Source organism: Onychomys torridus, chromosome 4 (assembly GCF_903995425.1).
Source record: "Onychomys torridus chromosome 4, mOncTor1.1, whole genome shotgun sequence".
Classification (NCBI taxonomy): Eukaryota; Metazoa; Chordata; class Mammalia; order Rodentia; family Cricetidae; genus Onychomys; species Onychomys torridus.
Window position 1 is genome coordinate 93,847,846 of NC_050446.1, and position 11,863 is coordinate 93,859,708.

The 11,863-nt window shown below is 43.2% G+C and overlaps 1 protein-coding gene across 1 annotated transcript; it reads right to left on the bottom strand.

The window, feature by feature from the left end:
• Positions 1–1,749: 1,749 nt before the first annotated feature.
• Positions 1,750–11,568, bottom strand: Oip5 (Opa interacting protein 5). Its single transcript, XM_036185815.1, has 6 exons — positions 11,265–11,568; positions 10,968–11,034; positions 9,228–9,350; positions 6,561–6,642; positions 6,032–6,135; positions 1,750–2,574 (listed from the first exon to the last, which is right to left on the bottom strand). Exons 1-5 carry the CDS (start codon positions 11,566–11,568, stop codon positions 6,040–6,042), a joined length of 672 nt encoding a protein of 223 aa, XP_036041708.1. The 3' UTR covers positions 1,750–2,574; positions 6,032–6,039.
• Positions 11,569–11,863: the final 295 nt, after the last annotated feature.

An 11,863-nucleotide genomic window follows, 5' to 3' on the forward strand; every position in this document is an offset into this window, starting at 1 on the left:
CAGGGTTCCTCTATGTACTAGTCCAGGCTGTCCTGGAACTCAGAGATCCACCTGCCTCTGCCTTCCAAGTGCTAGGACTGATTAATGGTGTACACCACCACCACTCTTTTTTTTTTTTTTTTCAGAGCCCCACAACATTCTTTTATTTAGAATATTCCATCAGTTCATTATCTTTGGAACCAGTGTTATTTGTTCTTTTTTAACAAAATCTCAATCATTTGTTTGATTTTACCAATAAAGACTGGGGAGATAATGCTGGGGTAGAACCCTGCTAGCTCAGAGGCAGAGAAAGCACCCAGTGGACCCTCCTCAGCCTACATTCCAGAAGCCTCCCTATGCTGTCTCAAACACCTCTGCTCAAAATGAATGTCCCTCCCTTCTACTTCCGGTGTGTCTATCCGTCCTTCTGACTCCCTTCACTCTACATTTTTTCCTAATAATCCTACATTCACTTCCTGTCAACTGGTTGCTTGCTCTTGACCTATGGCTGACTTGATTTAGTCGTTTACAATATTCAAGCAGAAAGCTCTTGGATTAAAGGTGTGTGCTAGGGCTGAGCCACACCACAAGGAGAAACGGTTTTTTTCTTAAGTTTCAAATTAATTATTTAATTGAAATTATGTCATCATACAGTGATCCCACTTCTATAAACTGGGACTATGTATTCAATACAAATCATGATTAATAGAACTGCGGTCCTGAATGAATTAATTAAGATTGCACACTTAATCAGAAATTCAATTTTTTTCATTTTTCTTTATTAAGAAATTTTCTACTCATTCCACATGCTATCCACAGACCCCCCTCCTACCTCCTCCCACCTGAAACAGGTTTTTTTTTTTCCAGGAAATAATACAATCTTGGGATCCACAGCGTGATCAAACATCCTGCAACAATTATCTGTCTTTAAAAGCTTTATTGGCATATATTAACTATATACAATGGATTTTATGACAGTTTTCATACTGTATTTGGATCACATTCACATCCTCTCCCCTCCCAAACAGTTCCCTTTCCCACAGCTCCACCTCTGCTCTCATGTCTTTATTATTTGGGGAGGGGGGGGGCCTGACCCAATGAGCCTCATCAGGGTTACTTACAAGAGCGTGGCCACCTAACCAGTGTCTATTTGATGGAAGAAAGTATCTTTTTCTGCCTCATCAACCATCAATTGTACAAACCCTCAGGGAATGAAGGGCCCTTCCTCATGAGCCTTATCCCTTCTGTGAGAGTGTGGGAACATTTTAAAGTGTGTGTGGACAAATGCAGATGTTACCGGCTCAATCACTTGATGTCTCATGATACAATTAAGAGACTGAAAGGTAAGAACTAATAATGCTCCTTTAGCTAACAAGAGACAGATTTTACTCTAGTCCAGGCTTGCCTTCTGCCTCCACCTCAGACATGTTAGTACTACAGATATGCACACTATACCCATGGCAACAGTTTTCACTGAGCACTTATTATATGCTACGAACATTCTTTATTACATTAGATCTTCTACTTGGGTGCTTATGTGTATTTTCTTCCAAGTGAGATATAAAAATGACACAAAATATTGACTTGTTGAAGGAACACAGACAAGAGGGAATTGAAGTCTTCACTAGTGAGAGCTCTGCTGTATCTGTCCACATTTCAAACATGGTGTTTCTCCAGTCACTCTACACTTGAGCAACATGACTTTTTTTTCTTTTTGTTTTGTTTTGTTTTTTTCAGAGCTGAGGACCGAACCCAGGGCCTTACTCTTGCGAGGCAAGCGCTCTACCACTGAGCTAAATTCCCAAACCTTATTACAGATAATGTGACTATGCGCCTTTTGTGCCCACACTGGCACACGTTTACTACATGCTTAGTACAGGTGCCTAGGGGTTCAGCTGCTACGCTGTAGTAACCATTAAGTCTTTAGTTCCCACAAGCCGTGCTAAACCGGCCTTCAGCTGTGCCAGGGTGACTCGTACAAGTAACTTACAGGAATTCTTTCTCCTCATCTTTACATCGTGTTTTGATTTCCACCAATTTGATGCTATTTTTTGATTGTCAGTAGTGAAGTTGGGTACCACTTTTCACGCTTTACACTTTTCTGAAGTGTGGGAGCCTCTGCATGATGCAATGCAAGTACTCGACTTGAGTCATACCCCTGGCCCAATGCCTTCTCTGAAATGCTTGCACAAAACTTTTGCCAGTTTTTAAGTGGGTTGTTTTTTCTGATATATAGCAGTTGGTCTACAGCTTCTGTATTCTGGACTTTCATTGTTTATGTGACGTCATTTTCTGCTGTGGCTCACTTTTTCACTCTATTGTCTTATTTGAAATTCTGTATTTTAAAGTACTGTCATCTTCATCAAACAATTACTGCTTATCTTAAACTTTCTTCTACTGTGAGATAATGAAGATTTTCTTCAGGGTTCTGCTTTAAAGCTTTCTATTTTCACGTTTGACATGCAGAACTTTACACTACCTGGGTTGATTTCATAGGACAGCATTCAGTTTCTTTTTTTCTTCAGGGGGTAAACAGTTGTTGAGTATTCTTTAATTCGTTTAATCCTCACCATAGGTGTGGATACTGTCTTATCCCTATTGTACACAGAAACAAAACAGACTTTAATTCTTCCAGTTCATGACTACTAGCAATTAACAAGCAGAACTCAGTTTAAATCTAAAAGCTTGCTTTCTTGTTTGTTTGTTTTGGTTTTGTTTTTTGAGACAGGGTTTCTTTGTTTAACAATCCTGGCTGTCCTGGAACTCGCTCGCTCGCTCTCTCTCTCTCTCTTTTTTAAATGGAGCTGAGGACCGAACCCAGGGCCTTGCGCTTGCTAGGCAAGCACTCTACCACTGAGCTACATCCCCAACCCCGGAACTCTCTTTGTTGACCAGGCGGACCTCGAACTCACTGAGATCCACCTGCCTCTGCCTCCCAATGCTGGGATTAAAGGGCTGCGCCACCATCAGCTGGCTAAAGTATTTCTAAAATCTGTTCTCTTACCAGCATATTATGTTGTGCCTCTCAAAAATGGAAGTGGGCACCAGGAAGAGGGCTCAGCAAGTATAGGCATTCGCCACTAAGTCTCTGATGCCACATATGAGCTCTGATAAACATGTGCCCCCACACAACTATAACTAAAGGAGAAAAAAAGGGTTGGGGAGTTAGCTCAGTGGTAGAGCGCTTGCCTAGCAAGTACAAGGCCCTGGGTTCAATCCTCAGCTCAAAAACAACAACAAAAAAAAGAGAGAGAGAGAGAGAGAGAGAGAGAGAGAGAGAGAGAACCTTAAGTTAGAAATAAGAAAGGAGAGGCAGCAAGCTAGCTGATCAGGCTGAGCTGCCAGCCAGAGGCCCTGAGTTTTACCTTCAGGACTCCTACGTCAGACAGAACTGACTGCTGCTGGTTATGCTCCAGCCTCCTCTTTTAAAAAAGTGAGCGTATATTTTATGGGGAAAATACATTTCTTGGACACACACATAATATGCATATAAATACACACTTATGCTTCCTAGTTTAATCTGAGTCAGGCTCAAGCACTTCATTTCCTATAGAAAGTCTGACCCAAAATGGCAAATCCAGAAGTTAAGAAAAATAGGTATTAGCTGGGCAGTGGTGGTGCGCACCTTTAATCCCAGCACTCGGGAGACAGAGCTAGGCGGATCTCTGTGAATTTGAGGCCAGCCTGGGCTACAGAGTGAGATCCAGGACAGACTCTAAAGCTACACAGAGAACCAAAAAAGAAGAAGGAGGAGGAGGAGGAGGAGGAGGAGGAGGAGGAGGAGGAGGAGGAGGAGGAGAAGAAGAAGAAGAAGAAGGAGAAGAATAGTTATTACATCAGAAATAATTGGGGCTGGAGAGTTGGCTCAGCAATTAAGAGCACTGACTGCTCTTCCAGAGGACCAGGGTTCAATTCCCAGCACCCACAACTGTCTGTAACTCCAAGATCTGACACCCTCACATAGACATACATTCAGGCAAAACACCAATGCACATAAAATAAAAAATGAAATATAGTAAGTGGTAGTGCTTTTACCTACCCTGTGTGAGGCCCCAGCAACCTACACAATGACATAACAGTTTTTAAGCTTTTATAAAGAAAATATCTTAATTTTAAGGTAAACATACTTACATGTATTTTAAAAATCCACAGTTGAGCATTGTAGCTCACTAGGCACTCAGGAGGTTGAGGCAGGAGAATTGCTACAGTGGAAGCCAGTATAGGCTAGAGAGTAAGATCCTGTCTCAAAAATGATTCAATGTGTTACCATTCTATGGGGTTGAAGAGATGGCTCAACAGTTAACAGCATGTACTGCTACTGCAGAGAACTGGGGTTTGGCTTCCAACACCCATAACTGACTTAACTCTAGTCCCAGGGGATCTGACAGCCTCTGCAGGCCCAACAGGCTTGTGGTGCACATCTTTAATCTCAGAATCTAGGAGACAAAGGCAGGTAGATCTCTGTGTTAAAGACTAGCCTGGGCCAAATAACATGTTTCAAAGTGGCCAGGATTACACAGTGAGACAGACCCTGTGTAAAAACAGCAGAAGACACAAATTGTTTGTTATGCAATTTATTCAATGTCACTTCTTTAAAGATTTGTTTATTTATTATGTATACAGAAGAGGGTGCTAGATCTCATTACAGATGGTTGTAAGCCACCATGTGGATGCTGGGAATTGAACTCAGGACCTCTGGAAGAGCAGTCAGTGCTCTTAACCTCTGAGCCATCTCTCCAGCCCCTATTTTTGTTTTTGTTTTTTGGGGTTTTTTTTGAGACAAGGTTTTTCTGTTAGTCCTGGCTGTCCTGGAACTTCCTGGAGACTGACCTTGAATTCAGATCTATCTGCCTGCCTCTGCCTCCCAAGTGCTGGGATTAAAGGAATGCACCATCATTGCCCAGTATACATATATATTTATATAAGCAAAAAATGATTTCTAAGAGCTAGGCATGGTAAAGTACACCTTTAATTCTATCACTCAGGAAACAGAGGCAGGTGAATCTCTATAAATTCAAGGCTACCCTGGTCAACATAGCATGTTCCAAGACAGCCAAAGCTACATACAGAGACCCTCTCTCAAAACAGGTATAAACAACAGCTGAGCAGTGGTGGTGCAGAAGCAGGTGGATCTCTGTGAGTTCGAGGCCAGCCTGGTCTACAGATTGAGATCCAGGACAGGCACCAAAACTACACGGAGAAACCCTGTCTTGAAAAACAAAAATCAAAACACAATTATTTGGGGCAAGTAGGGATTCTGGAACAAGTTCTCATCAAGCTTAGGTTGACCTCAATTCAAACTGCAGACAGGGATAATCTTGAACTTCTGATCTCCGTGCCTGTGTTTCAAGTGCAGGAATTACAGTCATGTGTCATCACATCTGGCAGTCCTCTCATTCTTTTTTTTTAAGGATTTTTTTTAAAGGTTTATTTATTTATTATGTATACAGTGTTCTACCTGCATGCATCCCTGCAGGTCAGAAGAGGGAGCCAGATCTCATTACAGATGGTTGTGAGCCACCATATGGGTGCTGGGAATTGAACTTAGAACCTCTAGAACAGTCAGTGTTCTTAACCTCTGAGCTATCTCTCGAGCCCCCTCTCATTCTTAGTGGTATTTAAAAAATAAAAGACCACTCAGGTGTGGCGGTGCACACCTTCAATGCCAGCACTCTGGAGGCAGAGGCAGGTGGATTTCTGTGAATTTCAGGACAGCTAGAGGTGCACAGTGTGATCATGTCTCAAAAACAGAAAGAAAAAAAAAAAAAAGAAAGAAAGAAAAGACCAGATCACTGGGGGCTAGAAAGACGGGTCAGTCGCTAGGAGTACTTCCCATTTATGCAGAGTTTAGTCCTCAGCACCCATGCTAGGCAGCTAACAACTGCCTATAACTCCAGCTCCAGTGAATCCCATTCTCTCTTCTGGCCTCCATGAGCACCAGTACACATGTGCCATGGACACACAGACACACACACACAGAAAGATCTTTAAAAAAGAAAGAAATGATAATGGTCCTGTTGTTGAAGATGGGAGAAAGTTCTGTTACTCATACCTGTTTCTTCACTTTTCTTGATTAGACGGATCAGGAGTCATTTCCTTCAGAATCTCTATCAGTGAATTTAAACGAGCATGCACTACCATTATCTTCTCTTTCAGCTGGGAAGAGACATAGATCGAGGATATCTTATACTCCTCAATCTGCTGGTTATAATATTACCAGATATAAAATAAATCTATTAAAAAAAAAAAAAAAAGATTCCCAGGACTCGGGAGGCAGAGCCAAGTAGATCTCTGAGTTCGAGGCCAGCCTGGGCTACCAAGTGAGTTCCAAGAAAGGCGTAAAGCTACAGAGAAACCCTGTCTCAAAAAAACCAAAAAAAAAAGAAAAGAAAAAGAAAAACCACAACACACACATACACCTAAAAATTGCCTATATCAGGGGAAAGGATAAAGCTGAGTTCTACAACAGCCTGGTCTCTGTAGTTAATATGAGGGCCAGTCACATTTACAAAGTAAAATCCTGTCTCCAAAAAGAAAACAAAAAAGTTTTGTGTATTAAGTAACTACACAACCAACTTTACCTCTGCAATCTTTTCTGGTAGAGGCACATTGCGAAAATCCATCTCAGATGCATTTACTATGGTCTTTGTTTTTAAGAGGTAACTAAAGAGAAAATATATAGAGAAAGTATTAGTACCATTACCAATGAATCAAAGCCTGCCTCAATGGCTTCAAGGATCATGGTGTATTTCATTGGAAAAACAAATCCTCAATTAAAACCACAAACTGTGCCTCATTCTTCCCCATTCTCAGAGACAAGTTATCTCTCAAGAAAACCGAAAACAAATCCAGAATCAAATGAGTAACTACCAGGGGTGAAAAACTCACTAGAGGCTGAGCATGGTGGTGTGTGGCATGATGGTGTGTGGTATGGTGTGTGACATGATGGTGTGTGGTATGGTGGTGTGTGGCATGATGGTGTGTGGTATGGTGTGAGACATGATGGTGTGTGGTATGGTGGTGTGTGGCATGGTGGTGTGTGGTATGGTGGTGTGTGGCATGGTGGTGTGTGACATGATGGTGTGTGACATGATGGTGTGTGACATGATGGTGGTGTGCGGTATGATGGTGTGTGGTATGGTGATGTGTGGCATGATGGTGTGTGGCATGGTGGTGTGTGGCATGGTGGTGTGTGGTATGGTGGTATGTGGCATGGTGGTGTGTGACATGATGGTGTGTGACATGATGGTGTGTGACATGATGGTGGTGTGCGGTATGATGGTGTGTGGTATGGTGATGTGTGGCATGATGGTGTGTGGCATGGTGGTGTGTGGCATGGTGGTATGTGGCATGATGGTGTGTGGTATGATGGTGTGGTGTGGTATGGTGGTGTGTGGTATGGTGGTGTGTGGTATGGTGGTGTGTGGTATGGTGGTGTGTGGTATGGTGGTGTGTGGCATGGTGGTATGTGGCATGATGGTGTGTGGTATGATGGTGTGGTGTGGTATGGTGGTGTGTGGTATGGTGGTGTGTGGTATGGTGGTGTGTGGTATGGTGGTGTGCGGCATGGTGGTATGTGGTATGATTGTGTGTGGTATGATGTTGTGCACCCTGATTCCATCTCCTGGGAGACAAGGTGGGTGCTGGAATCTGAACTCTGGTACTCTAATAGAGCTGTAAGTAATTTTAACCTCTGAGGCGTTTCTCCAGCCCTTCCAGTTTCTTAAAAAACACCTTAAGTCAAATGTGTCATTAGTTAGGAAGATGATGAAATATCCAGTGAAATCTATGGAAAAGGTAAATGGGACCACAGGCATTACTACACTCTATTCTTCATTTCCTTAATCTTTTTAATCAGGTAAGAGTTTCTCTGTATCTGAAGAAAAGTGCAGAAAATAGTTACTCCAAGTGTGGAGTATTCACTTTTCAAGTTCAGCACCAGTATCATCTAAAATAACTCTAGGTCCCCGCGGTTAATATTATCACCTTGGCAGATCTGGGATGGTAAAGGAGACAAGCCTCTATGAAGCGCTGTCTAGATTAGCTTAACTGAGGTGCAAAGGCCCCTCTACATGTGACTGAGGTGCAAAGGCCCCTCTACATGTGACTGAGGTGCAAAGGCCCCTCTACATGTGACTGAGGTGCAAAGGCCCCTCTACATGTGACTGAGGTGCAAAGGCCCCTCTACATGTGACTGAGGTGCAAAGGCCCCTCTACATGTGACTGAGGTGCAAAGGCCCCTCTACATGTGACTGAGGTGCAAAGGCCCCTCTACATGTGACTGAGGTGCAAAGGCCCCTCTACATGTGACTGAGGTGCAAAGGCCCCTCTACATGTGACTGAGGTGCAAAGGCCCCTCTACATGTGACTGAGGTGCAAAGGCCCCTCTACATGTGAGTAGCACCATTCCATGGGCTAGAGTACTGGGCTAAAAATAAAAATGAGAAAGCAAGGGCTGGAGTGATGGCCCCACATGGTTAAAAACACTAGCTGCTCTTCTAGAGGACCTGGGTTCAATTCCCAGCACCCACATGGCAGCTCACAACTGTTCATTAACTCCAGTTACACCCTCACATATACATACATACATATAAAACACAAATGCACATAAAAAAACAAAAATAAATCATTTAAAAAAGAGAGAGAGAGAGAGAGAGAGAAAGCAAGATGAGCATTAGCACTAATCTCTGCTTCCTGACTGCTGACACAATACGACCAGCCACCTCCTCCATGAATTCCCACTGTGACGAACTGCAGCCTCAGATGGGAGCCCTCCCTTCTGTAAGGTCACTTCTGTCAGGTCTGTTGTCTTGTCACTGGACAAGTAACCAATACAGCCTCATTTCAAATTCCTGAGGGAAAAAAGCTGACTGGCTTCATTGGATCAGGAATAAATATACATGTATATGTCTTTCAGGCTGGGTACCATGCAGGCCAAGTCCTATCCACGAGAAGGGTATGAGGCACAGCAGTAACTGAAGTTATGACACTATTTCTCAAAAGCATACCTTCCAGAATTTCCCTTACTGAAAGAATACTCTTAAATTATCCCATATGACTATTAAGACATGGTACAATAAAACATCTAAAGTAATCATGATATTTATCACAGGTTTGTATTTTGTCTTTATTTCAGGTATGTGTATAATAAATAGTGCCTGGCCTTTTGCATCTTCTTTGGTTACAAACACCTAGACTTTTCTAGAAAATTTTAAAAACCTTATTTGATAAATAATATATCTACTCACCACACAATTTTATCACAGGAAAGGCAGAAGTGACCTCTCAGGGCAGCCAGAGCAGCATGGGTGGAATACAGATGGAAACCAACAGGAACCCCACAGGAATTACAGAACAGAAGGTTGTATGTGCTGGTGGGAATGGAAAGAAGCAGAATATAAAATACGGAAAACCCAGAGAAGAAATAAAAACTACCGCCCTCTGATGGCGGTGTTACCCTACCACTCAGAAGCTTGGGCAGGAGGATCTCAAATTCAAGGTCACAAGCTTCCAAGAATAGAAGGGTTACAGAAGACTCTTGTCTCAAAGAAAAAAAAACAAAGAATAATTTATGACAAAACAATTATTCTACACTTCCTCAGATTACTAGTTCATGGCTCCCTACCTTATAAAAAAAATTACCACTGTCCTTAAGATGTTTGGGGTTTTTCTGCTCCATGCTAAAGAGTTAGCATCATATAGCTTGCGGGGCCACTGGAGGACTTAAGGCATTGACTTCTAATATATAAACAAACACAATTGTATCTCCATTTCATTATCTAGAACAAGGTCAATTAGATTTTAATTTCTATTCATTATAATAGTCTGTCAATCTGGAAGACAAGACATAATACCAACGGGCACTGAAGTGGAATGAAGATTTCCTCTACTCTTGCCTACTGAGTGCTGGGATTAAAGGAACCACCACGCTTGGCCAAAGCTTTAAGTATCAATACACTGTAATCCAATAAAACCTTCTTAATATCATATACAACATAAACTAATAATCAACTACTCAGTTCAAAGGTACTAAAAAAGGTATCTCAAGATCTCAAGTGCACTAGTAAAAATGACCATTTACCTCAATGAGAGTGCAAACAAGCAGATGAACACGGAGGAAACCAGGGCTGGAGTGACAGCTACCAAGCTTGATGACCCGAGTTTGGCCCTCAGGAGATGAAGACAGGAGAGACTTGACTCCTGACAGCTGTCCTCTCACCCTCACATGTACACCTTGGTATGTGAATACACACCCACACACACCCACACACACACACACACACACTGAATAAACAGAGTAAAACTATGTCTAGATTATAATGTGAAACAGAAATCGAACTCTATTCTTGTATGTACTTTTCTTGAAGTACTATAGATCAACTCTAGCATGTCACACAAGTTAGGCAAGCACTGTACTTCTGAGCTATAGCACATGTCCAAATATAGAATTAAAACTTTTTATCAGGCTTCTTTTAAGAGGTTTGTTGTAGGCTCCCATACTTGAGAACCCAGCACTTGGGAGGCAGAGGCAGAATTGTAAAGTCAAGGCAAGATCGTTATTACTAAGAACAAAAATTATTTTGTAAAATTAAGATATTTCATGTAACTAGCAGGGTGTTGTGGTGGCACACGCCTTTAGTCCCAGCACTCAGGAGGCAGAGCCAGGTGAGGTGGATCTCTATGAGATCCAGGACAGGCACCAAAACGACACAGAGAAACCCTGTCTCGAAAAACCAAAATCTAAATAGTCCTAGTTATCTCACAAGATATAGTCTTCAGATGTTAAAACCCAACCCTAATTTTCATTTCATTTATGCCTTGTTATGATTCAAACGTATAAAAAGTATATCATAGAAACATACTGTATGGAGAGAATAAACTTAGGTCACAACAAAATAAAGTTTTCTTCTTGTTCACGACAATTAGGTACTCCTCAGTGTTATTAACTCAGGAACTATAGATCCACCTCAGGAATTCTCCACGCGTACCTGCATCTGAGAGAACCTTCAATGCCAACCAGAAAGGGCTCTAACAAAACGACGTTGTTCGTGACTCCTGGAAGACAAACGGGTTGTGAACAGGAAAACCTCCCACCAGACTCATCCTGGTCACGAAAGTCAACAAAACGGGTGGGGCTCAGCCAAAGGAGCGTGCTTAGCTCACGCTAGGTCCAGTTCCAAAATCACCGCCCCCTCACCCAGCTCCTTTACGATCCGACACGTCAGGAATACCTCTCCTCCTGCCCGGGCCTGCCTTTCTCAGACGCCAACCCTCGCCTCACTCACGGGAGAAAGCCACGGCCCCGAGAGATTTCGACAGATCCCAGGCGAGATGCACGGTGTCGGCGAGCACTGCGTGGCAATGCGCACAGTGGAACACGGCACACCTCTCTGGTTCCAAAAACTCAGGAGGCGGCAGGTCGACGAGTGACATCTCCACCCTAGTCCCGGAAGGACCTAGAGGGGAGGACCCATCCACCACCTGAGTGTCCCACTCCATGGAGGTAGTAAAAGACAACGGCGTGTCACCAGAATCACTGCAAGACCGCGTCTCGAGTGGCAAGAGGTGGCGCCGCGAGCGTGCCGCCATCTTTTTGAAGCCCGCGCCTCCGTTTTACGCACGCGCCAGGTTCCACCCAAATGAAGTTTTCCTGCGTCCTCATTGGACAACATCCCTTAAGACACGCCCACAAGCTGTCGAGCGCCTGCGTATTAATTAGTTAGGCGAGCAGTACAGCGCGCTTCGGCCGTTCTATTGGCCAGCATTGAAGATCCTCAAGGCGTTCAACCAATGGATGTGCAGCAGTCGTCATTTAAACTGGATATAAAAGTCGGCTTGTCAACGCCTCGGGTGGCGCCAGTTTTGAACGGTGCTGTTTGAGTCG

Bases quoted from the DNA above. Each gene is read 5' to 3' on its own strand.
- Oip5 (XM_036185815.1), bottom strand. From the start codon at position 11,568: ATGGCGGCACGCTCGCGGCGCCACCTCTTGCCACTCGAGACGCGGTCT. The intron at 11,035-11,264 runs GTGAGTGAGGCG...TTTGTCTTCCAG, and splicing joins CGGGGCCGTGGCTTTCTCCC to GAGTCACGAACAACGTCGTT. The intron at 6,643-9,227 runs GTGAGTAGATAT...TTTTCTCTTTAG, and splicing joins TCCTGTGATAAAATTGTGTG to TTACCTCTTAAAAACAAAGA.